Raw genomic sequence first — 27,836 nt, 5'->3', positions numbered from 1 at the left:
CAAGTGAACAGTAAGGGGGATAGGTGACAACCCGGTCTCGTCCCCCCCCAATCTGAAATCTTCAGAGGAGTTCCTTCGAGATTCATAGAGCAGTTCTATCCAGCCCCTGAAGTTGTAGCCAAATCTCATCCTCCCGAGTAATGACCCACATATAGTTCCACCCAATCGGATCAATGGCTTTATAGGAGTACAGCAACAGAATTACATTGGAGTCTGATGGGAGGAGCTCTGCCATTGTCACTGCTCCAAAGAGCCTACTCAAGTTAAAACATGCTGTTTTTTTTTATTTGGGTGGTTCAGGTGAGGAAGAACCTTCCATAGTCTGTCTGACAGAATTCTGGCCAGAACTTTTACTTTTATTTTAGGATTTAACAGGGAAATGTGTCTATAAGACTTGCACCAATCCTTGGACTTCCCTTTCTTACTGATTATCGTAATAATACATTCCCCAAGATCTCTTGGTAGAATCCCCTTCTCTCATACACACTCAGTAGATGTGGCCCCTTTTTATCCCCTCCCCCCCTTGCTTTCCAGTGGTCCTTCGGGAGCCTGTTGGGGCCTGGCACTTAGCTCCAAAGCTGTTAAGTATGCTATGTTCCACCTCTGCTATGGCCAGGCCTGCATCTAACCCATTCCTCTGGATTTCAATTAACTGATATAAAGAGCGTTCTCCCAGGAAAGACATCAACTCTTTCCTCACGTTCCAGACCTTTAAAGTATTAGCTTCATGTAGAAATTCTGAAAGTGTCTGCAATCTCCTCATCCCTTCTAACCAGTTCCCCCTCCAGTCCCTTTGACAGCCATCACCCACCTGCCCCCCTCCTCCTGCCTCACCAGCCAAGCCAACAGTTTTGTTTTTTTATCTCTGTGCTTGTATAATCTGCTCTTGCTGCCCAGAATTCTGGCCTCAGCCAGCGATAATGTTCTCACCTTATTTTGAGCCATCTGCTGTTCCTGCTGCTCAGGCTCCAACTCGTCTTCAGAGTACTTTTGTCCTAGTTTAACCACCAGCTCTTTCACAGTAGTTGGCTCTTGCCATTCGATTTCGTTCCTTCATCCCGATTTCATGGATCGCTTTCCCTCTCAATTCCATTTCGTAAGCCTCTCATAATGTTACAGTAATATCCACTGATCCTGGATGCTCCCTAAAATATTGTTCACTCTATGCTGTCGGGCTCTCCTTCAACTCACTGGCAAGCAGATGATATGCATTTAAACGCCAGGTCCCCTGTGGTCTCCTCACACCCCAATCCCCATGTCACCAGCCGGGGAGAATGGTCTGAAAGCCCCCTTCGTAAGTAGTGTGCCTCCTTTATCCCTAGGTATGTCTTCCGTCCCAATGATATAATCTATAGAAGATCTTGATAATGCGCTCCAGACAAAAACAAGAAGAATCTCATGCCCGGGTGCAATTCCCTCCTGACGTTCACCAGTTCAACATCCATGACGAATCCAGAGATGTCGTCACTTCTCCCTGAGAAGGGGAGAGCCCCTTCCCGTGAGGCCGCGTGGTGAGGCCGCTACCCGATAGCCCCCATGGGGGTTGTACTCCGTGGGGGGGAGGATCTCATGGGAAGAGACCTCCCCTCTGGGGACAAAGAACATCTCAGGATAATGCAGTATAGCCACTGTCCACCCATGAGCTATACACCCCTTCAGTCCTTAGACCCCTCTTCCAACACAGACTCCCATAGAGAGAGTAGGCCTGTGTACTTCTGTAACATCGGTGATGTTAACCTAACCAAAAGGTACTTGGACAAATAAGAACATTGAGTGCCCTGAAGGCTTGCCTGACCCAAGTACTGGGAGGAGGTGGCCCGTAGGAGGAATAAGGACTGACGTAACAGCCAGCTCTGCAGGTGTGGGCGTTTCCCCAGGGTGGAACCTGCATAACAAAAAGGAAACTAAAGAGGGACTTCTTGTCTAAAGGCCACAAACCCAGGAGTTTTAAATCTCGTCCAGAGAAGAACCATGCAGGCGGTGGATGCAGGCGAGCAGCCGTGAAAGTCCAGAGGAGGTCGAGCTGGAAGCAACCTCTCTGCCAGCCGTGAAGAACCGTGTGGTAGCAAGCCTTTGAAAAGCAGACCCTAGCTGCCGAGGAACCAATGGAGAGGGAACGCCCTTGCTGCTACAAGTGCGTCCGATCCCAGTAAGAACCGGAGAGCTACCAGATTTCAGTGGCAGGTAAGGGGAAGTTTGGTAGGCCTGTTAGGGACACTGGGCTGGCAACAAAGTGGTCCTGCAACAGATGAACCCTTCCTCTGCCCAGAGGTCTAAAGAAAACCACTGGCCCACTGGCCAGCAAACAGGGGTTGTAGACCCACATCAAGGAGCGAGTCATCTTCCTCGTATCAGTACTTAGCGAGAGAGTGTGCCAAGAGAGCTGAACCGAAGAGTAAGAGACAGGGGTCTGGGACCCAAACCAGGAAGAGATGTATCTTCCTCATGGTCATACTTGGCAGGAGAGTGAACCAAGAGGGCCAGACCGTACCGCGAGAAGCCTGGGTCTGGGACCCAAAATCACCAAGTTGCACAAGTACTCTTCCTTGTCACAGTACTTGATAAAGACAGATACCACACAAGTCCAATAAGAGAAGAGCCCAGAGTTGGGCGACCCTTCTAATATTTGGTAACACTGTATTTGAAGCTACATGGGACGTGGGGGTATGGAGTAATTCCCCCTGGTGGTAGTGAACTGTACAACTAAGGGGAGAGAGGCACCAGTGAAAGTGAGTCAGTCCCCCTGGTGATCTGGAATTGTGCTAACAAGTGAAGAGAATCAAGAAAAGGGAGTCATTCCCCATGGTTGTGTGGAACTGTCCAGGTACTAGGAGAAGGGCCAGGGGAAGGGAGTCATTCCCCTTTGTTGTGTTGAGCTGTTATGATACTAGGAGAATGGAGCCACCCTCCCAGAAAGCCTTGATAAACTTGCTTACTATCTTCTAACGGTTTGCATATGACAAGGAGAACTACTTGAACTTTGTCTTTCATGTTTTGACCTGGGGAAGGGAGCCATTCCCCCAGGAAGAAATAAATACTTGAAAACTAACTTCTACTACCAGTCCATAAGAAGGGAGTCATTCCCCTGGACCAAGAAGACCAACTTTATATTTAGTTTCGTATTAAATGTAAGGGACAGAAGTAGGGTTTTTGACACAGGACGGTGGACTATTGATTTTATACGGACATTCTTACAGAGCCATTAGTCTTTCAGTTGAGGCAGATAAACCCCTCTTATAGTTGGGTTAAGTTGGGTTTTCTGTTTATTTTCTTAAACAATAAAAGTTTATAGCAACCACTATGCCACCTGTGTGTGTTCCTCATGCACCCTTAGACATTAATGAAGTACCCTCCTATCAGCACATTGGTTGATCTAGAACCCCACTTTCAGTCCCTCAACTCTTATCGTCTCTCCTCTGGCTGTGGGTGTTCGCGTAAGCATTGATCTATGTTACTTCGTCCCGCTCAATGTTCCCATAGCAGCTATATATCTTCTATCTAATTTGACCTGTCTAGTGACCCATGGGGTTGATGTCTTAATCATTATCGCTACCTCCCTCGACCCTTTCGAATGTCCTGTGTGGAACACAGTGCGTACAAGTGGTATCCTCCAAATGAGTTTCCTGCAACACGGTCGCCTCCGGATTGAACCTTTTCAGAGGCTGCGGCATCTCCCCGACTTAATATTATCCCCTAACCTGTTCACATTCCATGACATAAATCTGAATGGTGTTTCCGACATTTTTGTATGTTAAGTGTATTAGTACTGTTGACTCCACCCATTTAGGTCATCTTTTTCTTTTACTGCTCTACCTCGCTTGCGCATGCCGCTCCATCCTGCTTGGTGTCCCGAACAACCCCACACTTGCTGTCCACAGAAGCACATGTCGCTCTCCCTAGTTGCTCAACCACCCTGTCCCCAAGATAAACGCAAACCGATGCCAGCGCGGCAAGAACAACACTCAGTTCACAATAGAGTATTCCCCCAGCTGCCATCCCAGGAGCCCCTAACCACCTCCAGACCCCACTTCAGTTCATTGCCTGTACCTTTCCGCTAAAAGTTTCATGTCACTACCTGTTGCTCCATAATCAGGGACCCATCCTCCGCGACCGTAATCTTCTTAGTTCGTGTGATGAATCCAGTGGAGCCATCACTGTTGCCCTGGCGGTGACCTCCTCCCATATGCCCAGGAGACAACAACCGCTACCTGACCCTAGCCCTGCGGGTGGTTACATGAGGGAGGATCCCATAACCCAATTGACGAAAGCAAAGGGTAAGATTATTACTATTTCAACATCACCATTCTCAATGTCCTAAAGACGGCTATACCTGCAAAGACTGACGTTAGTGATAGTGTTTGATCTACTGCAAAATGGCAAAACATATGTCGACCATCAAACTGGCTCTACAATATCTAGAAGTCTGTTTTTTTAGAGTTTTGACAAATCTGAAATCTCTGCTACTACCCTCCTGTACGATTATGCAACTATTTGTGCATACAAAAAACACGTACTAACCCCACTTTGTGTTCTTAAATTGGCTTTGACGTAAATGTAGTGCTATTTTGTTTTACATGGATCTTTTCTTTTTTTTCTTTCTCAGCCACTCTTGCATGGTCTTTTTAAACTGCAGCCTTTATTGTTGCTGAAATAAATGATAATATATTTTTGAAGTTTGGTTTTGGGTATATTTCTAAATAGAAAGTGATGTCCCATCTAAATCATTGTGGGATTGCTCGTACAAGTCCAATGTGGTCGCACTACCTTGTAAGAATTTGAGGTTGAGAACTGGGGTCATTACCTTCTCTTTCCGTTCTTATACATGCAAAGTTACAGGAACACGAACTACAACGCCTGGACTAGTTGCTCCAAACTTCCAGAGAAGGCGATGCAGGAGGAGGCACTGTAAGAGGCAGTGCAGGAGAGGATGCTACACTCCTTGCTGGGGCCTGCGAGCGAGAAGCACACCGAAATGCTTGCTTGCACGAAGAAGGCAGCTTGAACAGAGGACAAGATGTGAGTGAGCAAAGAGGGCCACAGAGGCATGGGGAGCTGCCTAGGTGCACCTGGAGGTCAGATCGGTCCCTGGGGCCACGTTCTTCGATCTGGAACGAGAGGGGAAGCTGGCATGCTACAGGAGATTGGGCGAAGGAGCCGTCCAGCAGAGCCGCGCAATCTCGATTGGTAATGCTGGGAAAAAAACTGGTGAGTCGTGCCAAGGCAACTGGGGACCCCGGGGCGTTCCGACAAGCACAACAAGACCAGTTATTTGAAAAACACAAGATTGCTAATATAGAAAAACCCCAAACGCTATTTGAATGTTGCAAAGATGAGATTCAAAGTTCATACATTTTATTTATTTTTTAAAGTTATTAGGTTTTATAACAACAAAACAAAAAAGAACACCACAAAATTGGAATATCAGCAAACGCAACATTGTCAAATCGGCACATCAGTCCCCACCCCTACTCATGCCAAGGCTGTGTGACTTATTCCTTTATACATTAACAATCACAGTGCATCCACCTCTATTGTTGTGACTTCAACGGCCTCCTCTCCCGTTTTATCAGCAAACAACGTCATAGTTAGCGCTATCCAGCGTTGAATCTCTGTCCCAACCTCAGCTCTCTGTTCCTTTAGTGCCCTCTCTCATGCTCCTGTCTCAGCCATGACCCATTTTTCCAACTCCCTCCACCATCTGGCTACGCATGGCTCCTTGGCGTCTTTCCATCTCATGGCTATGCTACGTTTAGCCAATATGTACATTCAATCCTTGATTCTAGTCAAAGATGTCTTTCACATTCCTCTTGTATTGGCCTAGCATATAAGCCTCCAGTGTCTGGATATCTAGATCTATCCCACCTTTGGTAGCTTTGTGTGCTGTTTCCCTCCAAAACCTCATCCCCAAAACTTGTGCATCAGGCCAACCTCCGACTCCCTGCATCGGGGACATTCCTGTCTGTTTGCACCTTTAAACATCGCAATGACTGCAGGTGTGAGGTATGTTCTTTGCGTAATGTAAAATTGTATGAGTTGTAGTCTGGCATTCCTGGCGACCACCTTATGGAATCTTGCTGCTTTTCCCCATTTTCCATCCTCAATAGTTTTCCCCAATTCCACATCGCATTTACCCCTGCATTTTAGTTCCGTTCGCGATGCTTGACCGATCAATATTTCATATATGCTAGCGATGGCATGCCCTCCTTTAGCTACACTGAGTAGAATTTCCACTTCATCGCTACCTATAGTCTCCTCCCCACTGTTTAGCCATCTGCCCCGCAACACCTTAACCACCTTGTTATGCAATTCGAACTGCCCCTTGTGTATGCCTGTGTCGTCTTGTAATTCATCAAACGACATCAGCCCCCTGTCATTCCGCAGATCCCCCACCTGCCCCCCACGGTGGCTACCCCACATTCTTCCCATATCGCTCTCACTGCTACCCTGCTGTCAGGAGTCCCTTCCAATATTGCCGCTATCAGGATTTGGGGCGACAGTGAGTGTCCCTGCCCCAGCACTCTGCAGGCCCTCCTCCATATTCGTATGCGCAATTCCACCAAATATGGATTCCTCGTCTGTACCTTGGCGGGGATACAGAGGTCTCTCGGGTATCCACTCTTTATAATCAGCTTCCGTAAAGTTGTCTCTGCCGTGGGATCGTCTGCCATCCATTGTGCTACATACTGAAGCTGGCACGCCAGGAAATACAACTCGAAATTTGGTTCCTTTTAGACCTCCCAGTTTGTATGGTCTTTGCAGCGTGCCCAGGGCAACCCTGTTCCTACCAGCCTGCCATAGGAACCCCCTGCATATCCCTTCCAATTCCCAGAAGAACTTCCCTGGTATGTTATACGGAACATTCCCGAAGCAATATATAAGCCTCGGTAGCGCCACCATCTTTAATGGTGCTGACCTCCCAATTACTGAAAGGGGCAGTTTACTCCAAAATTCCATGGACTTTGCCATCCCCTGTCTAGCCCGTATCGTATTACCTTCATATTCCTTTTTGGGGTCATGGTAAATGTTAACTCCTAGCTATCTAAATGAGTCTGTACTCCAAGGCAATGGCAGGACTGGCAAGTCCTTCTCCTCCACCTTAGCCAACGCAGTGAGTGGGAACAAGCATGACTTTCTCTTGTTCATATGGATTTGTGTCAGTCTACTCAAGTTATCTAGTACCTCCAGTATGTATGGCAGGTTTGTTGCTGGGTCGTTCAGATATAGTAGCACATTGTCCGCATACATGGACACCACATGCCGCACCCCACGTATGTTTATACCCACATCACCATACTCTTGCCGCAAGTACGCCGCAATAGGCTCGGCCGCCATGATATATAACATTGGGTACAGCGGGCGTCCCCGTCTCATGCCCCTGTACAGTTGCCATGCTTCAGAGTATGTGTTCGAACTCTGACCCTGGGCTTATTATATATCAGCCGATCCCATCTCCTGTATTATGACCCAGTCCCCATATTCGTCGTCATGGCATATAACCATTCCCAGCGTACCGAATCAAATGCCTTTGTCGCATCTAAGGAGGCCACTGCGAACTCGGCGGGACTGTCCTGTGTACTATAAATGAAATGATGCAGCCTTCTAAGGTTCTCTGAGATGTTTCTCCCTGGTACGTACCCCATCTTGATCTGGATGGATCAGAACGTGTATAACCATGCAGAGCCGATTAGCCAGGATGGCTGTAAGGATTTTAATGTCCTGATTTAGCTGCGACAGTGGCCTTTAGGATCCACAGTCTGAGCTTATTTTGTCCAGTTTAAGTAGAGGATTATTTGGGCCTCCCTCATGCTCTCTGGTAGTATGTTTGTGAACGCGTCGTTGTACACTTTGGTCCTCAACAACGCTAGCGTGTCAACATAGGCTTTATGAAATTTGCTAGGGAGCCCATCTGTTCCCGGCGCCTTCCCCGTTGGCAGTGCCCTAACGGTGGCCGCAACTTACTCAGGGGTAATTGGAGCCTCGAGTGACTCTGCTTGGAGTGCGTCGAGCTGGGGTAGGGCTACGAGGTCCAGGACCTCCTGTATGTCTTCTGCCTCACATCCTAGGGGGTCTGCATAAAGTGCTATGTAGTATTCCGAGAACACCTCGTTCATGGCCGTTAGTTCACCTCCTCCAACTTGCTATTTCGTATGGAGAATATGGGGGATCTAGTATCCTTCCTTTTGTACAGCCACGCTAACAATCTCCCACGCTTATCCCCTTGTGCATGGCTTCTTTCCAGGTGCTTCGCACAACTAAACTTCCCCAACCTCTCCCACTGTGTCAGACCTGCTTGTTTCAGTGCAATTACTTCATCTATGTGTTCTTTGTTAACTTTTGCTTCCTCTTCCACCACCCTCTGCATTTCTTCTATGTTCTCGAGGTCTCTGACTATAACCTTGCATGCCCCTCCTGATTCCGCTATCATTACCCCCCGAATAACCACTTAGTACGCCTCCCAGACTGTGCCCACCTTCTGCACACTCCCCTCATTTACCTTTATATATTCTATAGTGCTCTTCCGAATCTGCTCGGTGAAGGCAGCATCTAACAGTGATTCGCTCCGCAGCCTCCCTGTGGGAATATTCAAAGTTCATACTTAATACAAATTTTTAATGCAGAAAAGACAAAGTAAGAAGAATCTTTGAATGCAGACAAGACAAAATGCAAAAGCAAACCCCAGCTCAATACAGACGCATGAGATTCCAGTGTGAGGGAGCAGTTTGAACAAGTGCTAACAAAGATAGAGTAAGTACTCATGGTATACACTATTCTGATAAAAATTAAAGAACTCTGGAGCATTGAAAATCCAGGCAGGCGAGTATATCGGGCAGCTGAAGTAGTGTGGCGATTCCTGCCAGGGGAAAGTGTATACCAGGCAATCTACAAAGTTGCACGAAGTCTACAGGACGAAAGACTGCTACCGAACGTCGTTGTTTAAACTAGAACTTTGAGCTCAGGGAAGGTCCAAAGGAACTATGATTTAAAGAGACACTTTTTGCCATCTTGTTTAAAGACTCAAGGAGAAGATAACCACCCTCTGGATCCAAGGGTCTTTACCTTGGAGTACATTTTCATTTGAGTTATTCTGATACTTTTGAACACTTTTGCTAAACAGCAGGACAAAGCCATTTCCTTGCACCTTTTGTGGTTTTGTGTATAGTGTAAGCGACAGGATAGGGCGTTTTGGACACAAGGTTGATATATTATTTACTGAAATCCTGACACAGACAGTTTCTTAGTTTTGCTTTCTAGGTAGGGAAATTCACTTGAGAATACGGGTAGAAAGGCATTGCCCCCAACCCATTTTTCCTTTAATAATAGTCTGTGGTTAACATTATGAATACCTTGTACCTCTAATTTCAGACTCCTCACATTTGCCTGTTGATCACCCTTTGGTTTCTTCTTTTGTCTTGCTGATGGTACTCCTTTCCCACCTGTCTCTCCTTGGCAGAATGCTAGCACCTCTGCCTTCATTGCTCTGTGCCATGGTCTGCTGGCCATGCGCAGGGGCAGCACAAACTCCTGCCTCCCCTTGTGTTCTTGGCACCTGCACTATAACAGTACACAGGCCTCCGTAACCCGTAGGGGAAAGAGGGTTAGGGTCCACGGATTGGATAGGAACGGGGAAGCAGTAGCACCGGGAAGATGGTTAGGAAGAGGTGGTGGATGGGTAGGGGGTAGTAGGGTAAATACTCCTCAGCTCCTGTTGCTCTTCTGTTGTTGACTGGTAGAGCTGGTACACTGTCTCATACAACACATGCATTCCTATTCTGCTTATGCATTCATAACCCACACTAGGGCAGATTCTTGTCTTGTCCCACACAATTCACACCAAACCTGACATGCCCTGCATTGCATAATTCAGGGCATGTTGTGTGGTGCAAGTATAACACCTTGCCATAAACCCTGCCTCAAACCTTGCATTGCATCATGCAGGGTACGTTGAGTTCTGATTGAACTCCTTTTGCAGTGCTATAGTACACCAATCTGTGACCCAAGATCAGTGCCCTCATGGGCTGAATACAAACGTTGCACTTTTACATGCTCAGAGAATACTGGCATAGAATGCAGGCAATAACATAAAGGCTACTTAGTTCTGGGTAGCTGGATTGGCATGTACGTCTGGGCATGGATGCTCAGTGAGCGACTTTCTCTATTCAGAGTCTGCTTTTGGTGCACCGCTGCTGCAGTTAGATATAGACTGGAAACAACAAAAGTCAGTATGGGTTTGCATACATCCAGACACAATCATAAGCCAAGTTCTGCTATATGCGGCCGTAATCTCCCTCACACAATCATCTCCCAAGTTCTGCTGTATGTGGCTGTAATCAGAAGTGCCCCCGACATAACATCGCTCCTTCCGAAATCCAGAACTGCCAATGAGCATAAATCATGGTGCGGTTGAGCTGCTGTACTTGTTCATAGCGTGCACGGGGCCTTGAGTTCTCAGGCGTGGGCATGGCCTTGTGGTGTTTTTGCCTGCTGGGAGCTCGCAGGAGACACGTCTGTTCTGGGCGGAGTTGCTAAGCACGAGCGGAGCGTTCTCTGCTTTGCATGTTGAGCCGCGTGTGTCGAAGCCAAATCTGGAGCTTGTGCCCAGCCACTTGGAACGCTGGCTAGTATTTATGGTTGGAGTACCCCCAATAAAAGCTGGAGGCATGTGAGAATGTGACCTGTTTGTCTGCAGACTGTTGGCTTAGACTTCATCTGTTTTATCTTGTGCATTACTGTTGCTATGCCAGGTTTCTGGGCACTCTAGCCATTCCGAGGCATCCAAAGTATTGTTGAAGAACCACGATCTCCCTGGAGGGGCACCTTCAAGCAGGGAAGGGAAGCATGTACCCAAGGTCCCTCTTACTCCATTCTCTTTTCACACCTTTGTAGTATTGTCTTTGCCTTTGAACTTCTTGTGTGAAATCCGGGAACATAGATGCCACCTTCATGTCCCGACCATAATACTGACCCAATCTTCTTTCGTTCTGTAGTAGTTTATCCCTGTCCCAATAATTTCAACAGGAGAGTTATTGTCCCTCTTTAGAATGCCCCTAGTAGGGTGAATGTGTGTGTGTGTGTGTGTGTGTGTGTGTTTATGTGTGTGTGTGTGTTGGGGGGTGGGGGGGGGCATTGTTGGCACCAGATGTGCTCTTTCTACTGACAAAACCACCCTGAGAGCCCCTGGTTTCTATAGGTCCCGATCAGTCATTTCTCTAGGAAGAGCTCCGCTCCATTGATTCCCCTTCAATTCCCTCCACCAGTTCCACAACCCATATATTGTTCCTCTTTCATGGCCCTTCTGCCTCCTTTTCCATTTTGACAGTCTAGCTTTGCAAGTTGTGAATCAACTCCTTAATCCTAGACACCTTGTCCCCTAGTGTCTGAATGCAACCCTCTGCCCTTCCTTTGTTCTGTCCGATAACTTTCTGAGGTCCGCCTCCAACAGTGATGAGATGTCTGTCCCTATTCCCCCATTGTGTACTTGAGCGCTTATTTTGTATTTCCTCCAGCATCTGGGCTAACGATGGCTGTCGTTACCCGCACGTCCAGCATGGCCCGTTGAAGCGTCTTCATTGTGGTGGTTGCTTTGTTTGTGTCCTTTGAATTTTCTCAAATCTCCTTTGAACAGGGGGCATAGTTGCCCATAGTTCTGGCCTGCGAGGCCTTCCTGTTGGTTGCCCAACCTTCTGTTGCTTGGTGCTTTCTGGGGTATCATCCCATTGCGCCCTTCAGCTCTTAAGGAATGTCGCTACCTTTACTGACCTGACAACCTTCCCAGGGAGAGTGCCGACGTTGGGGAGTCTAGCAACAGGGGATGTCAATAATCCCCTGGTGCCGCTCCCCTCATCAAAATTGCCCTAGAGCTGCACCGCAATCCTCTCGTTGCTTACAAAGTTGATGGTGATAATTGTGGTGATCTCTCCCCCCGGACCCCCAACACCTTGACCTTCCAAGCACCTGACCGCTGCCTTGACTACATTGACTGCATCGGGTTTGCTTTTGGCGTGATGTGGTTTTTGCTGCATCACTGCCCGCTGAATTTCAGTGATCTTTCTTCTTCCTGGCCTAAAGTTGTAACGTGCATGGGTACCTCAGTTATCTTCTAAGCTCTGCACAGCCTTACCTGCTGGGCCCCCCACAGGACCCTCTCCAATCCCTCACTGTGTTCTGGTCACTGCCTGCTGCTTTCTGGTTCTCACCTCCCACCGTTGCTTCTCTCCTTCATCGCTGCAATGGTCTAACTACTTGCCTCTGTGATGAATCGCAAGAATGAGTCCCTTCTTCCCAAGGGGAGCCTTCCTACCCCCTGTGAGGCTAGGGAGGTGTGAGCCTGCTCTGCTATACCCTCCCTATGGGTAAATGCAAGTGGGACCTCACCGGGAGAGAACTCCCTCCAGGACATTCCAAAATAACATCTTTAAACCTTTCCTGTGAAAATCTAGCTGAAAAGAAAATCCATGTGTGTTTTTGTCAACAGGAAATGGAAGATCTCTTTAAATTCCCATTCTGCTGGTACATAGAAGATGATGTACAGAGAAGAGAATTCACCAGAGACCGAGGAAAAGGACCAAGGGCTTGCACAGGAGAAGCCCCACGGCTACGCAAGTCCTGAAGGGGCAGGAGCCGGGAGACACGAGGAGAGCACCCACGAATTACAGAGAGGCTTGAATCCTGACTCAATGGAGAAGCAGGAGCACAGCGTCCTGCAATCGTAGGACGAAGAGAAGTTATAAGTGTGATACGTTTTTATTTGCGAGGAAACCAGGAGAAGCGGAGCCCAACACATGGTGTCCCAGATAAGAGAAAGTGACAGACTACGAGTGGTGATGTGACCACGGGAGATTCATGGAGGACGGAGGGTCCTCGCAACAATGCTGAAACCATTCTGCTGCAGCAGAAAAGGAACAAGACAGTATACAAAATACCGAACATCCATCCAAGATGGAAGAGAAACTGGTGAAAGGCCACGAGAGACCAAGTTGAATGAAGAGTGAATCGACTCTCAGCGACTGGAAACCCCGGTGACAACATCCCTCAGAACAGAAGGTAATAAAGTAAACTGGAGACCTGGGAGACTGAATGAGTCATTATTGGAATGTTCATACTCGTCAGTCAAGAGAAGGCTACTATAACGATATCAGAAAGAAGAGTGAATGAGAATCTGTATTGGAATGTTCATACTCCTCACAGTTAAGAGAAAGATATTGTAACACAAAGAGGAGGGAATGAGAAGTATTCTCTGGGTGATTAAATTCTTCTCAGTCAAGACAAAGAAAACCTAATTAAAGTAGAAAGTCAAGTTATGATAGGGAAGCCTTGAGAGCAGGGTAAAAAAAAAAAAGTAAATACATTTAAAGACAAAGAACAGGAAGAAACCAAAGATTTTTAACTAGTTATAAAGACAAGACCTATTACTGAAGGAAAAGATATTATTTGGACAGGTTTACCATGAAAAGAAGTATTTCTAGAGGTAAAGAAGAGAAGAAACAGAAACCCACTAACACATTTAATGAATTATCCAAACTGATGAAGTCACCAGTCTAAAAGTCCACTATTGAACATACGTTGGTGAGAAACCAAAAACCCCAGGGGAACGGAGACAGTCTCCTTTCTTTGTTATTAAGTTAGTGGTATGGCCAGAGCGGTTAGCTTTGGAGACATCCACTGACTGACGAGCACCTTGGCTAGCTTTTGTTAGGTAGGGACACCTCATAGTATAGGGAAAGATAGGCATTTTTCTCTTCTTTAATAAGCATAATAGTGAAATGTCTCATCAGATTCTGTGTCCTCCTTCTGACCTACTACACCTCTGCAATTCGCTTTTTGGTTTTGGTCCTGCTTCGAGGTTCGCCACAGGTATTGTGCCACACTCCACCTTTAGTATGCCTAACTCATTCCATCAACATGTGATCCCATGGCGGGTCGCAACCCACCGTCCTCTCGCCTTCTTTGCCCAAGAGAGGAATACTGGGCTTTTTTGGCCCATAGGGATCAAGCCAAGCAGCTTCCGGGGTCCTTTGTTCACCTCGTTGTCTGCCTCAGCGCTGTGTTCTGTACTTGGTGGACATCTTGAATTCTTGCCGCTCATGAGGCGCTACTTTCTCAGCTGCGGTAACCACTGGTTGGGCTCAATGGAGGGTTCCACACAACTCCTGACACGCTCTCCTTGCCTCGCTCTCTAGCAAAGCTTTTCTGGGGGGAATATTAAAGCAAGATTACCAGCGGATTCCCCATATGGCTCCTCTTTTAATCTCAAATTCACTCTTGTGCCAGAAGACTACTTCATCCTATGGCACTAATTGTGATCTTTTCTGCTGAGGGCAAAGATACAGCAATATATGAGTAGTCATCCTATAGCATTCTACGATATGCACATCTATGTTTTCCAATATTCACACAAGTCTACTGGGCCATGCTTTTTGATGTTCTTCGCCTGTTTGGGAGAAAGACTGGCTAGCCTCCTGAAAGACTCAATACCTTGTCTTTATTTTTTTGCAGCTTCCCCTTTTCTGACCAATCTTAACAGAAGTACAGGGCTCTGCAACATCAGTGACTATACTTGGAGGGGAAGGGGTGCTTCCTGTGGGACACATTGCTTCCTTGAATTCTTCTCATCCCACGCGGTCATTTTTATGTGAAAAGCTTTGTTCATTTGACTTGGACCGGTGTGTCCTTCAGTTAATTTCAACCAGTCACTGCCTTTCAATCTGGATTGCTGTCCTTTAAATACTCAATTTGCGCAGAAACCTGCCTTCTCTTCCAGATGAGATTTAATTTGTTTGGCAAATTTCCTATGAAGGATTGAGACCCAAGTACTGGTTCTTCCTTGTGAGCTGGGAAAAGGTTTGTACTTGATGTATATTTGCATAACCAAGAAAGTAGTGTTAGGACAATTTTATACCTTCACTTATTGAAATATTGTACTTCGGGAGAGAGAACAACCATTCCTTTTCTGGAAAATTGCCAGCTGAAGGCAAAATAGGGAGAGCTGGTGTATCATCAAAATATATATGCTTCCCCAAAGCCCCAAGATCAGGGTCCAATTAATTGGGCACCATACCACAGCTCTGATTGGAGAGGCTCTACCTCTCTCAGGGTGAGTTGGGATATATGTTGAGCAGTGACTTTTTCATCCATGCTCTTCATAGCAGGCTCTCAAATCATTTGGGCTGCTTGGTCCGCGTATCTTTCTGGTGTCATCAGCACAAGTACGTCATCCATGAAATGGGCCCTTAGTACTACACTTCTCTTTTTGACTTTGGATCTCCCATGTCCTTTGGTGAACATACAATGAAATTCAGTCAAACTGCAAGATTCTACCCAACACAGGTCAAAGTAACTATAGTCGAATTAAACATTTAGAACCCTAATAGAACAACATATGTTGATTCTATCTTGGAGCTGATGGAGTAATTGAGCTTGCTCTGCATGCCTTTTTTGTTTGTTAATGGGCAATTTGTTTCTGATTCTGACTAGCACCACCATGCTTCGTTTAAACAAAATATGGTTTGGGCTGAATAATTTGGTTCTGAGCACTCCAAAACAGATTGTTTTGTTCCTCCTTTGGCTCGGAAGGAGAACATGTTTGTGAAAATCATCTGCAGGCAGAAACTGCCCCCTAGCAAACCCAAGTGCGATGTGAACTAGGTGGTGAAAGACAACATCTTTGCAACGTGAAGTCTCCCTATTGTTGACTGGTTCCTTTTCGGCAAGAGATATAAATGTAATCTATTTGTTTCTCAACAGTATTTTAAAGACGATGCACTGAGAGTTCTAGCAGTGGATTGGCATTTCAATTTTATGTATGCCTTTTCACCAATGTGTCTGATCCTTCTCGTTCTACGGCTGTTTCTAGAATACGCAATATAATTGTGGCCCCAGACCTAGGGGTAAGGGTATAGTGCGAGTTCTCACTAGTGCCTTTCTGCCACGTAAGTGCCCTCTGAGGGGAGAGCTCTTGGTTCATGGCAGTGACCTTCATCCCTATCCTGCCGGCCTGAACATCATACCAAGCGATTGAAAGTCAAAGATACCGGGACTGGGATCTCTCAGAAGATGTTCTAGAAGATATGTTGTCAAACCCATTTGCGGCAACTACAGAAATCTATGCTAGCAGATGGACAAAGATTTTGTATTGGTTTAATGGTAATTGCATGGGCCCTTTATGCCCTGCGGGGGTTGTACAGCATTCCTGCTATCATTTTGGCAGTCCTGGGCTTGTGTCTGCCGGATTGAAGGTTATTTGGCACTGTATCTATTCTTAAAGAACACCTGAAAAGGTTCTTATACTGTTATTACTACTGTAGCGCAGCTTCTGAAAGGGTTTAATTCGTTTCCACCACAGCAATTTCTAGGTCCATTCGGCACCTGAAACTGCCACTGATGTTTTTGATGACATTCTTTCAGCTGATGCAAACTTGCAATCTGAGCATTTTGATGAAAACCATTTTTGATCACATCATGTGAGGCAGCTACAGGGTCTCTGTGACTTATCTTGATGGCCTTTAATGGAGGCAATATTTTTTCTATGGGGGAAACTTGAAAATGGGTTCATTATTGACTGTATTCATGGTACAAAATTAATGTTCATATTGGAATAGCCTGTAGGTGGAGAGTTTTAAATTAGATTATTAATTTGATGGTCAGATCGCCTAGGCCCCTGTTGTGTTCTATCCATGAGGTCACATGTTTCTGGTGGTAACCCAAATCCTGCCTATTGACTGCCACAGATTAAATGCAAAGCAGTTTCGATGTTGGAAATTGAAATTCTCAAATTTTTAGTGTCGGGTCTCTAACGTATTTCTGATTTTAATGATGAATTGTTTTTATTGCTGTGGTTGTATTTACTACATTTTCTTATAACAGCCATTGCTTCATGATTGCTACCTCTGGTGGGTGTGAAAACTAGACAAAGCTGTGATGTCTGGGGGTGGAGAATTTCTCTTTAAATGCACAGCACTCTAGTCTTTATCTCGCAATACTCTCGTCTCCCCTCCCCCGTCTTCTCCCAACCTATCCTAAATATACAACAGGGAATTCTATAATGTTGTGCACAAGCCCGCCACACTGATGGTGTACTGTGGTGGAACAAGACACAGCAAACCTTTAATAGTCCACAGCTATGCCATTGCAACACAGAATGCAAGAATTTGAGGCTCTTCCCTTTTTCATATTGAGTGATTGCCCTACTTTCCCTACTTGCTGTATGCATTCTGCATGCCACAACTAGGTTTAAGCTAGATGGCACCTATGCAGCATTTGGTAAAGAGAAGCATTTCTTCTCCTCTAAATGTACAAGACTGCACAATCTTTTCCAAGGCCCTGCATGTCTGATAGTGCTCAAGATGGCCAAAACTGTCACCAATTGTCTGTTGTGAGCACAACAGCTGGTTGTGATTATTTCACAACCTTGATGTGGTGAGGTCCCCTTTAACTCAATCTGTTTTGCACTTTTCTTTAAGTTTATAATAAAGCAAGAAATCCCTAACTTTTCCAAACTCTAACTCAATAATTAAGATTACAAACTTCTCTGTAGACCTGTAATATTTCACCAAGTGCGATTTTTCTCAGAAGCAAATTTATGAGTAGGAACGTTTAAATGATGGTTGGAAGTAATACCTGAATGTGATGCATGAACACAATTTAATCAGATACTTTCCACATTTCAGGCTCAGAAGGAGCTTCTGGATGTTGAGATGGATTTCCACAAAAGGCTGACGTCTGGGGAAGATGCAACAGATTTACGCAAAAAGCTCAACCAATTGCAGGTTGAGGTATGCACTTTTTAATTGCCTCTTTTTTTTGTATAAGTATCTTGCCTATGTATTTTAGCTGAATGTTAACCGTAGTGGAGCCAATACTCTACGCAGTTAAGATGTGTGATTTATTTACGTTCAATATGGAATGTGCTAAACTGTTAGTGAAGTACAGTAATGGGCAGAGCTTCACCACAGATTTGAAATGGAAAGTGAGGTATACCTGCGACAATTTTAAAATAAGCAGTGATTATCTTTTGGAGTAAAAAGTGATGAAACCAAAGAGTACATTGCCATAAGGTTAATTGGGTTGTCTGGGTTTCATCGATAAGGGAAGGGGCAGTTGTAAGTGCAAATGCAAGTTCTATGCCATGTATCCCCTTAATGACTGCATCAGCAATTGAAAATAGTTCTACTTTAACTTTGGCAGTTACTCAGGAAGATGACTCGGATATATTTGGTATTACTCATACTGGGCTGCATGAGGATGGCTGATTACAAATGCAGGGGTACAAATTACTGTGCGAGATAGGTGTTAAGATGGATTTCTAAAATCAACCCCTGGATGGGAGGATTTTTTATGAAACCGCCCTATTTATGGTAAACGTGGAAGACACTGAGGTTAGCCAACACCAAATCAAGGTAGAGTAGAAGAGCAGTGAAGGCGAAGTCTCAGGAAACATGAGTGCGGTCTAAGGCTACATTGAGTACACACAGAACACCAATAATTCAAGTTAGTCGCTAAATACAATTTATTATTTATGTTAAGATGATATATGATATGGCATTTGTAACACGCTTATACACAAGTGTTTCAAGGTGCGATACAGCAAGGAAGGAGGAACAGAGGGAGGACAGAGACGGCGATCTTACTAGGCCAAGTGACATTGAGATCACGCAAGTGCAGGGGAGGGGGAGAGGGGAGAAGTGCCAGGGGAAAGGGGAGGAGGCAGTGCTGTACATGGGATCAAAACAATAACCAGACGTGTGGCCAGCAGGTTGCAGGCGCAAGGGTAAGCGCAGACAGCAGGTGTCTAAAAGTACAGGTAGGGGGGGACTGTAGGGTTATAGATACAGACCCAGAGATGGTTCTCCTCAAGTTTCAGGGAGGCTGTTTCAGAGGGAGGTCCCAGCCGAAGAAAGAGCTCTACCACCAGCTAGTTTCTTGGAGAAGCGACTGACCCTGAGGGAGTTGGAGGAGCGAAGAGCTCAAGTAGAAAGGTATTTACGAAGAGAGTTGGAGGTATTGAAGACCCAGTCCCCAGAAGGCCTTATGGACAATGCACAGGGTCTTGAATGTAATCCTAGCAGCCACTGGGAGCCAATGCAGAGATTTCAGTGCTGGTGAGATATGATCCCTGGGCTTGAGGCCAAGGACAAGTCTCGCAGTCCTGTTCTGGATGAGTTGAAGAGGGCGGAGAGTAGAAGCAGGCAGATTTAGAAAGAGGCTGTTGCAGTAGTCCAGCCTAGAGAGAACCATAGTTCTAGAGACGGTGAGCTTATGGTAGAAGGAGAGAAAAGGAAGAATACCTCTGAGGAGTTGCAGTTGGTAGTTTGACTTCTTAGACACGTCGGAGATGTGAAGAGAAAAGGAGAGTGTGGAGTCAAAGATGACCCCAAGGTTCTTCACCTCACAGGTGGGAACAGGAAGAGGACTAAGAGAGGCTGGCCAGAGAGTGACAGGAAAGGAGGTTGCAGGTGTGCCAATGAGAATCTCCGTTTTACTGGCATTAAGGCAGAGAGCGTTGGCGGCACACCACTCCTGGATAGCAGACAGACAATCAGATGGGAGAAGGAGAAGAGGTGGCAGAGAGGGCCTGAAAACGAGTGGACTGTCATCCGCATAGCACAGAAAGTTGGAGCAGAGAGCGGCAATGCGATCGGCGAGAGGTACCAGGTTTTGGTTGAACAGCCAGGGAGAGGGGTTAGACCCCTGGGAAACACCACAGGAAGAGAGTGAGATGGAGGAATGGAAGGACCCAAGTTTGAACTGGGTGGGTCGATCAGAGAGTAACGAGGTTACCCAGGCCAGGGCCTGATCGTTGATACCCGGGTTATTACGGAGACGATTGAGCTGGATGGCATGGTTGACAATGTAAAAGGCAGAAGAGAGATTGAGGAAGATGAGCAGTTCCTGTGCTTCTGGCTGTTCTGAAGCCAGACTGATGGTCATGGAGACAACCAACAGATTCATTGTGATGATTAAGCTGTGGGATGGATTTCTGAAATCGGTTTTAGTGACATTTTCGAACATCACATTTTCAAAATGCCATTTTGTCGACACAAAAATGGCAAAAAAAACATTTTGCCGTATGGTTTCTTTTTTAATTTTATTTTTTAATGGGGGGACCCCCCGCCCCCAGACACCTATTTTTTTTAACTTTTTTTTTTACTAACGAAACAAAAATGAAACATAAAATAAAAAAGAATACATTAAGAATTTTTTTTCTCAGGGTTTTTTGTTGACAAAATGGCATGTCGAAAATGTTTTTGAAAATATAACTGGATACCTCTAAAATCAGCCTTGGTGGACAGATTTTGAAGTTCCACCCTAGTTATAGCTATCAGGGAGCTGTGGAGGGCTAGAAGGAGAATGCAGCCTCTTTAAGGACATTTGGAAGGTTTATTAAATAATAATAGTATGAATAATAACCATCCCTATGGCTGTGGTATTTTCTACCTATATAAATAACTAGTGTTGGACTTTTTTGGGACATTCAGAAAAGACTATCGTCCAAAAAACGAATACTATCCGACCCCATCACCTAAACCCACAATAAGGGCAGGAAAAGGACTCCCTTCTGCACTTGTCTTTTTATTTGAAAAGAACTTCTTAATATGAGATTTTTCATTAGTCTTTGGCGACTCTCCATATCCGTTCGTGTAACTCTTCAGGTTGGTGCATTTACTTTCCACTTTAGGAGTGCCTCTCCTTGATTCAGATTGATTCATCATAAAGGCTACTAAAGGCCACTAACCTAAAAGATGCGTGGGTCATCCCACTCCTTAAAAAACCTACTCTTGATCCAGCCAACCCGTCTAACTATAGACCGATAACAACTGTACCTTTCTTATTAAAAATACTGGATAGAGCAGCCTATTTACAAATACAGGCCTACCTAGAATCAAACAATCTCCTAGGACTTAGGCAGTCAGGTTTCCGACCGAGACATGGTACGGAAACTGCATTAATAGATCTCACTACCCAGATCCAAATCCTGAAAGACAATGGTAAACTTGCACTCCTCTTATTGCTTGATCTGTCGGCAGCTTTTGACCTGGTCAACCATCAAACACTCTGTCACCACTTGAAAACTGCAGCACACTTCTCAGACGCAGCCACAGCCTGGATCAGTTCCTTCTTGACGAACAGAACCATGAGGGTCTTCTCTCCCACTGATTCTGCTGAACCTTCACCAGTACCCTGTGCAGTCCCGCAAGGCTCTTGCGTGTCCCCGACACTCTATAATATATTCACAAAGCCCCTCTTTGATATCCTTGACTATCTGGGTGTCACGTATACCAATTACGCGGACGACACCCAGATACTCATTCCTATCTCGGGGAACTATGAAACAGACAGCAAAAACCTTAATGAAATCTACTCAGTAATTCAAGCATGGATGGCAAATCATGGACTCTGTCTCAATGACGAAAAAACCGAGTTGATCATCCTTGGCACTCACGCCAAACTCAAAAATCTCAATCTCGCATTTAAATCCTTCACCATAGATGGCAATCTCATCCCCGTGTCAAACAACACCGAAACCCTTGGGGTTTACATCGATGCCACCTTATCCTTCTCCAAACAAACTAATGCAGTAGCATCATCAGCCGCTTACACCTGCAAGCTGATCACTGCATGTAGGCCGTTCATCTCCTCACCCAATTGCATTACTCTTGCTAGAGCATTAGTCCTATCCAAGATAGACTATTGTAATGCCCTTTACTTAGGCACTAGCTACAAAAATATCAACAAACTGCAAATAATTCAAAATAATGCCATCAGAGCTGCCCTCAACATCCCCAAAAAGATGCACATCTCGGAGACCAGACGCAAACTACGTTGGCTTCCAGTCAAGCACAGAATATCCCTTAAAACTCTGGCCCTTACACATAAAGCCAGGGCCAACCTTGCACCAGCCTACCTCACCAACCAACTTACACCTCACACCTCTTCAAGACCACTTAGAGCAGCACAAGCTAACACTATGTCCATACCGAGATTTAAACTTCATAACTCGGGCGGTGCTAGCTTCCCTGTACAAGCCTCTAAATTATGGAACACAATACCTGCGCTTTTGCGAGCAGAACCTTCATTTAACCTATTTAAACATAACACGAAGTGTTGGCTTCACAACATGGACTCTATGACAGCCTAACCGCCTGATCCCAGCATGATCGACTGTCACTGGCACACTTTTGTAATTAATGTACTTATACTAGACTATGTATATATGCATTTGCATGACTAAGTTTGTACCCACCTGTAACTGCAATGTAACGTAACCCTTATTGACTGCTTTCAATTGCAACTGTAACCAGATTTAACTTATGCGCCCGTATGCCCCTGGGCCTGGCTGCGCTTTATAAATAAATAAATACAAATACAAATACCTTGGTATTCAGTTAATTATACTCCCTTATCTCCCACACTTCTGCTTTTGACAAAGGATTTGATTTCCGCTCTTCACAGGGTACAGATATACCCACTTCATTATTCACTTTTTTTGGTATCTCGATTATTTGCTTTCTCTGATTGCAAGTATTCAGATTCGTTAATGTTGAGTTTAAGCTTGTCTCGCTTTCATTGAGATGGTTCATGATTGATATGTCACTTTCATTCACCTCCCTTTCAGGGAACATTATTCTCTCGCTCACCTTATCACACTTCAGATTTATCAAGTTTACTTTCATGTTTTTCTCATTCATAGTGAGGCAAGTTTTCTGGTTCATATAATAATCGCCTGTTGTTTTCCGTGCCTCCCATGTCCGCCGTTACTTTCCTTACTAACATGAACCGTCTCTGGGGTTCTCGAAGGCCTTGCCTCAATTCCATTCCTCCACCATACTGTCGAGTCGTTCGCCTCACAATGATGCTGAGGGTGTCTTTGCTCTTCCTCTCTCCTTCTCTGTATTCAAAGGGGAGCCGTTGCACTTGCTGTGGCCTCCCTATTTGCTCTTCTTCTCTGCTTCTCTGTATTTCAAAGTGGACCATGCCAAATGCTGCGGCTTCCCTGTGATCGTATAAGCACTGTTATGAGGGTAGGCTGCCCAACATGACTCTCGGGGGTTGCGCCACCACCAACATTTTAAAAGGGGATGAAGATCCTTGTCCAATTGACATGTCATTTGTGAAAAATTCTGACTGGTGTATTAAAATTGAAAGAGCCATGTCCAGCTAGATCCTTCTAATCAAAGAGGCTATTGAGTTCAGGTTAGCAAATTTGAATCATCTACCTCCTATTGTTTTGGCTAAGCATCAGTCTTCTCCGCCTAGGCCCTTTAACTTTAGCGCCGTCATCGGTCACCTTCCCCGTCCTCATCCGAGGACTCCGCCCGTCGGCGGGTCGCTTACCCCACCAAGCATGGACGCCGGTGGAATGGGCTTCCTTCGGGAAGAAAATGTTGGCGATTCTCGAATCGCAGGGCACTGGTCCGGCCACGCCTCCAAGTGGGGTCGGTCGTGGTCAGCCGAGAGACGCCGCTCGCAGGCCTTCGGGCTCGGGTGGTCTTCAAGATTCGCGGGAAAGTTCCAGCTCGGACAAGGGGAATCGTTCTCGCCATGCCCGGTCCAGGTCCCGGTCCTCGACGCGCTCGAGACCGCGTGAACCTGTGAAGTCTTCGAGGAAGACATCGACGCCTGTGGCGCCGAGGTAGTCAACGGACTCTCTCGAGGCTCCGCCTCCGAGGAAGTCGTGGACGCCTTCGGTGCTCAGGATGTCGAGGGACACGCTCGGGGCTCCGCCTTCGAGGCCTATGTCGACGCTGTCGATGCTGTCGGCGCCGCGTCTGTCATCGACGCCGATTCACTCGATGCTGCCGATTCACTCGACGCCGCCGATTCACTCGACGCCTTTCGGGGCTGTGTCGACGGGGGACCCCGTGGCTCGGGGGAACCACGTAGAAAGGCTCTGGCCAAGGTCAAGCATGGCTTTGGTCCCAGTTCTGTGCCTTCTTAACGCCATCTGGAGTTCATTTCAGAGGTGGATGAGGGCTCTGATGATGGCATGGTGCCTGACACAGTGCCTGACGAGATTCTCACGGGCCATGGCCAGTTTGAGGACCTGAGGCAGTCCCTGCATAATGCTAGTGGGCTGGACACCTCTCCGGAGGTGGAGTTTTGTAGGCCTGAGCCGGGCACTCATGCCGATTCTTCGTACCAGCGCCTTATGTCACGGGTCACAGAGTACTTAGGATGGTCTGCTCTCCCAGGGGAGTTTGTTCAGGATGACCTTACGGATATCCTCGACATTGGTCCACCAACTGCCGTTACATATGGCTCTACAGAGGAGGGTGGCGGTGGCTTGGACTGCTCCGGAGAGTCTCCCAGCAGTGAGCAAGTCTTTGCCGCGAAAATACCGCCCAGCCAGTAGTGACCCTTGCTACTTGTCCAAGTACCCTACTCCGGAGAGTTTGGTGGTGCAGGCGGCTACGGCCCCAGCAAAGCAGGCGCCGTACCCTACCATCCCTCCTGATAGGGACGACAAGCGTTTTGACGGCTGGGCGAAGAAAGTGTTTTCTGCAGGCGGTATGGCGCTTCAGACGGCCAACTCCATTTGTGTCTTGTCTCGTTTCACGCACACTCTGTGAAACTGTTTCCTTGGCGGCTGAACATATTCCTGAAGGGGATGAACGGGATGGTTTCCTTGCCATGCTTCAGGATGGCAAGGATGCTATGTGTGAGGCCGTTCAGTCGGGTTTGGACATAGCAGATTGCGTCAGCCGGTCCATGTTGGCGAGCACCGTGATATGCAGGTTTGCGTGGTTGCGGAAGTCGGGGTTTGCTCCTGATGTGCAGGCCCGGCTCCTCAACATGCCCTTTGACGGGGAACATCTTTTTGGCAGCAAGGCTGACGAGAGCCTTGAGAGGTTGCAGACCTCAAAAGCTGCAGCAAAGTCGTAGGGCGCTGCAGTTCGACCTCCGCCTTTTCGTCCTAGGGGACAGCAATGGAGGGGAGGTTCCTTTTGTGATTACTCATCCTTTGGTAAAGCGAGAGGAGCTGCCAGTCAAAGCGGCCACCGTAGGAGTGCCAGAGGTGGAAAACAAGGTACTCGAGGTGCCAAGGCCGCTCGGGCTGTTGCCTCTTTGCCCTCGGGCAAAGCTGCAGTCGCTTCAGCTCAGTCATGAGGCCATGTCCCATGGTTCGCCGGCTGGGGGAGGGCTGGCGCAGTATCTTGCAGAGTGGCGCGCCATTACTTCAGATGTGTGGGTTCTGGAGATCATAACCCACGGCTACTGTCTTCCTTTCCGGCAGAGGCCTCGCGACAATCCACCGGGGAATCTCTCTTTGAAGAGTCCGGATCTGCTCCTTGCGCAGGAAATTCAATCCCTGCTGGAGAAGGGCGCCATTGAACTGGTGCCTGTAGCGGAGAGGAACCAGGGATGATATTCCCCTTATTTTTTGATTTCCAAGAAAGACGGGGGATTGAGACCCATCATGGACTTGTGCGGTTTGAACAAACTCCTCAGGAAGGACAAGTTCAAGATGGTTACTCTCTCTCAAGTCCTCCAGGCCCTTCAACTTCAGGACTGGTTGGTATCTCTCGACCTCAAGGACGCTTATTTTCATGTGCCGATCCATCCGAAGCACAAGAAGTACCTGAAGTTTGTGGTTGGCGACTCGCACTTTCAGTTTCGGGTCCTGCCGTTCGGATTGACCTCCGCCAGAGGGTCTTCACCAAGCTCATGGTAGTGGTGGCAGCGCACCTCAGGAAAGGGGGGATTCACGTCTACCTCTACCTGGACAATTGGTTGATCAGGGCGCTTTCTTCTGTGCAAGTACTGGATCATCTGTCACTCACCTGCCACTCCCTCCACAAGCTGGGCTTCTCCCTCAACTTAAAGAAGTCCCATTTGACACCAACTCAGAGGCTCCAGTACATCGGAGCAGTGATCGACACGTCCCTGGGGCAGTGTTTTCCTCCCCAGGTGAGCGCTCATCACATTCAGCAGATGGTGCACAAGTTCCACCTTGCCCAGACTCTCCCAGCGTTCGAGTTCTTGAGACTGCTCGGCCACATGGCATCCTGCATTCTTCTGGTGCCCGATGCCAGGTTGTGGATGAGATCTTTGCAATGGGCACTCAAGCCCGAGTGGTCTCAGTCCTCCGGTAGGATGTCGGACCCTGTTCAGGTGCCGTCTTCGGTCGCCCAGGACCTTCTGTGGTGGGCCGACAAAGGCAATCTGATGAGGGGGGCTCCATTTTGGCTGCACTGGCCGGAGGTGACGATCGTGACGGACGCATCCCTCACGGGATGGGGAGCTCATGCCAACGAGTTGACAGTCAGCGGTCGTTGGTCTCCGTCGGAGTCCAGACTCCATATCAATCTGTTGGAGCTGGGGGCCGTCAGGCTAGCCCTGAAGGCTTTTCTGCCGACTGTGCGAGGAAAGAATGTCCTGATCCTGACGGACAACACAGTGGCCATGCACTACCTCAACAAAAAGGGGGGGCAGGGTCACGTCCTCTGTGCAGGGAGGCGATGCAGCTCTGGTTGTGGGCAATCCAGCAGGAAGTTTCGATCTCAGCAGTTCATCTGGCAGGAGACGAAAACAAGATGGTGGATGCTCTGAGCAGGCAGAGCGCGATCTCTCACCAGTGGGAGTTGGTTCAGGAGATTCTCCTGGAGATCTTCGCCCTTTGGGGGACCCCTCATGTGGATCTCTTCGCCTCCAGTGTCAGAAAGCCGGAAGTGCGAGATGTTCTGCTCGCGGGAATTTCCTCCAAATGGAGCCTTAGGAGATGCGTTCGTGGTGGAGTAGTCATTCCCACTGCTGTACGCGTTTCCTCCAGTCCCCGTCATCCCACAAATACTGCGGAGGTTACGGAGGTTCGATTCCCGGATGATCCTCATTGCTCTGGCGTGGGCCCAGAGGACGTGGTACCCGGACCTTCTCGACTTGTCCATCTGCCCTCCACGTCGTCTTCCCTACCGAGACGATCTGCTCTCATGGGATGGGGGTCAGGTTCTCCATCCAGAGGTCCGGTCCCTTAACCTTCACGCTTGGTTTCTTAAAGGTTGAGGTATAAGGATTGGGACCTCCCTGAAGACGTGATGGAGGTGTTGCTTTCGGCCAGAAGGCCCGCAACAAAGTCCCTGTATCGTTGCCGTTGGAGAAAGTTCTGCGACTGGTGCAGGGTTAAGAATGTGGATCCTTTTGCATGTGAAATTCCCATGGTTCTGTCTTTTTTGCTTTCTTTGGCCCACAGGGGCCTTCAAGTGGGTACCATTGAAGGTTACCTGCCGGCATTGTCCATATTTAAGCGCTGTTCTGAAGAGTGTTCCTATTTTAAAATCCCTTTAATTTCTCAGTTTCTGAAAAGGGCTCACTAATGTGTTCCCTCCGTCACCTTTCCAGGTGCCCGGTTGGGATTTGAACCTTGTTCTCAAGTTTCTATTGAGTGCTCCATTTGAGCCTTTGCATTCATGCCCTTTGAGACTGTTAACTCTGAAAACTGTATTTTTAGTTGCGGTCAGTTCCGCTCGCAGATTGAGTGAGTTACAGGCACTTTCAGTTAAGCCACCCTTCACTGTGTTTCATAAGGAAAGGGTTGTCCTTGGAGTTCGTCCTTTTCTTCTGAAGGTGGTGTCGGAATTTCATTTAGGCCCGAAGGTTGTTCTTCCGGCATTTTATCCTCCTCCACTTCCTGGTAGGAAGAGGAGAGGCTCCATAGGCTTGATCCTAGGAGAGAGTTGAGCTTTAATATTTCACGCATGTCCCGGGTCAGAGTGGACGATCAGCTCTTTATTGGTTACGCTGGAAAGCGTTTGGGACAGGCTGTGATGAAACAGACTTTGTCTCGCTGGATTATTTTGGCGATCTTTGAGTGTTACCGCTTGGCGGGTAAGGACCCACCGTTCAGC

General features: G+C 47.2%; 1 protein-coding gene across 4 annotated transcripts in view; it reads left to right on the top strand.

Moving 5' to 3' along the window:
* Positions 1 to 27,836, top strand: part of RBM27 (RNA binding motif protein 27) — a 1,859,884-nt gene that overhangs the window by 1,611,443 nt on the left and 220,605 nt on the right. For all 4 annotated transcript variants that reach the window (XM_069652445.1, XM_069652444.1, XM_069652443.1 and 1 more), the window contains one exon: positions 17,664 to 17,768. In XM_069652445.1, the coding sequence (XP_069508546.1) occupies positions 17,664 to 17,768 (105 nt within the window). The remainder of the gene's footprint in view (positions 1 to 17,663; positions 17,769 to 27,836) is intronic.

This window comes from Ambystoma mexicanum, chromosome 3p (assembly GCF_040938575.1).
Source record: "Ambystoma mexicanum isolate Mex_15411 chromosome 3p, UKY_AmexF1_1, whole genome shotgun sequence".
NCBI classification, from domain to species: Eukaryota; Metazoa; Chordata; class Amphibia; order Caudata; family Ambystomatidae; genus Ambystoma; species Ambystoma mexicanum.
This window is presented reverse-complemented; position numbering and strand designations above follow the sequence as displayed.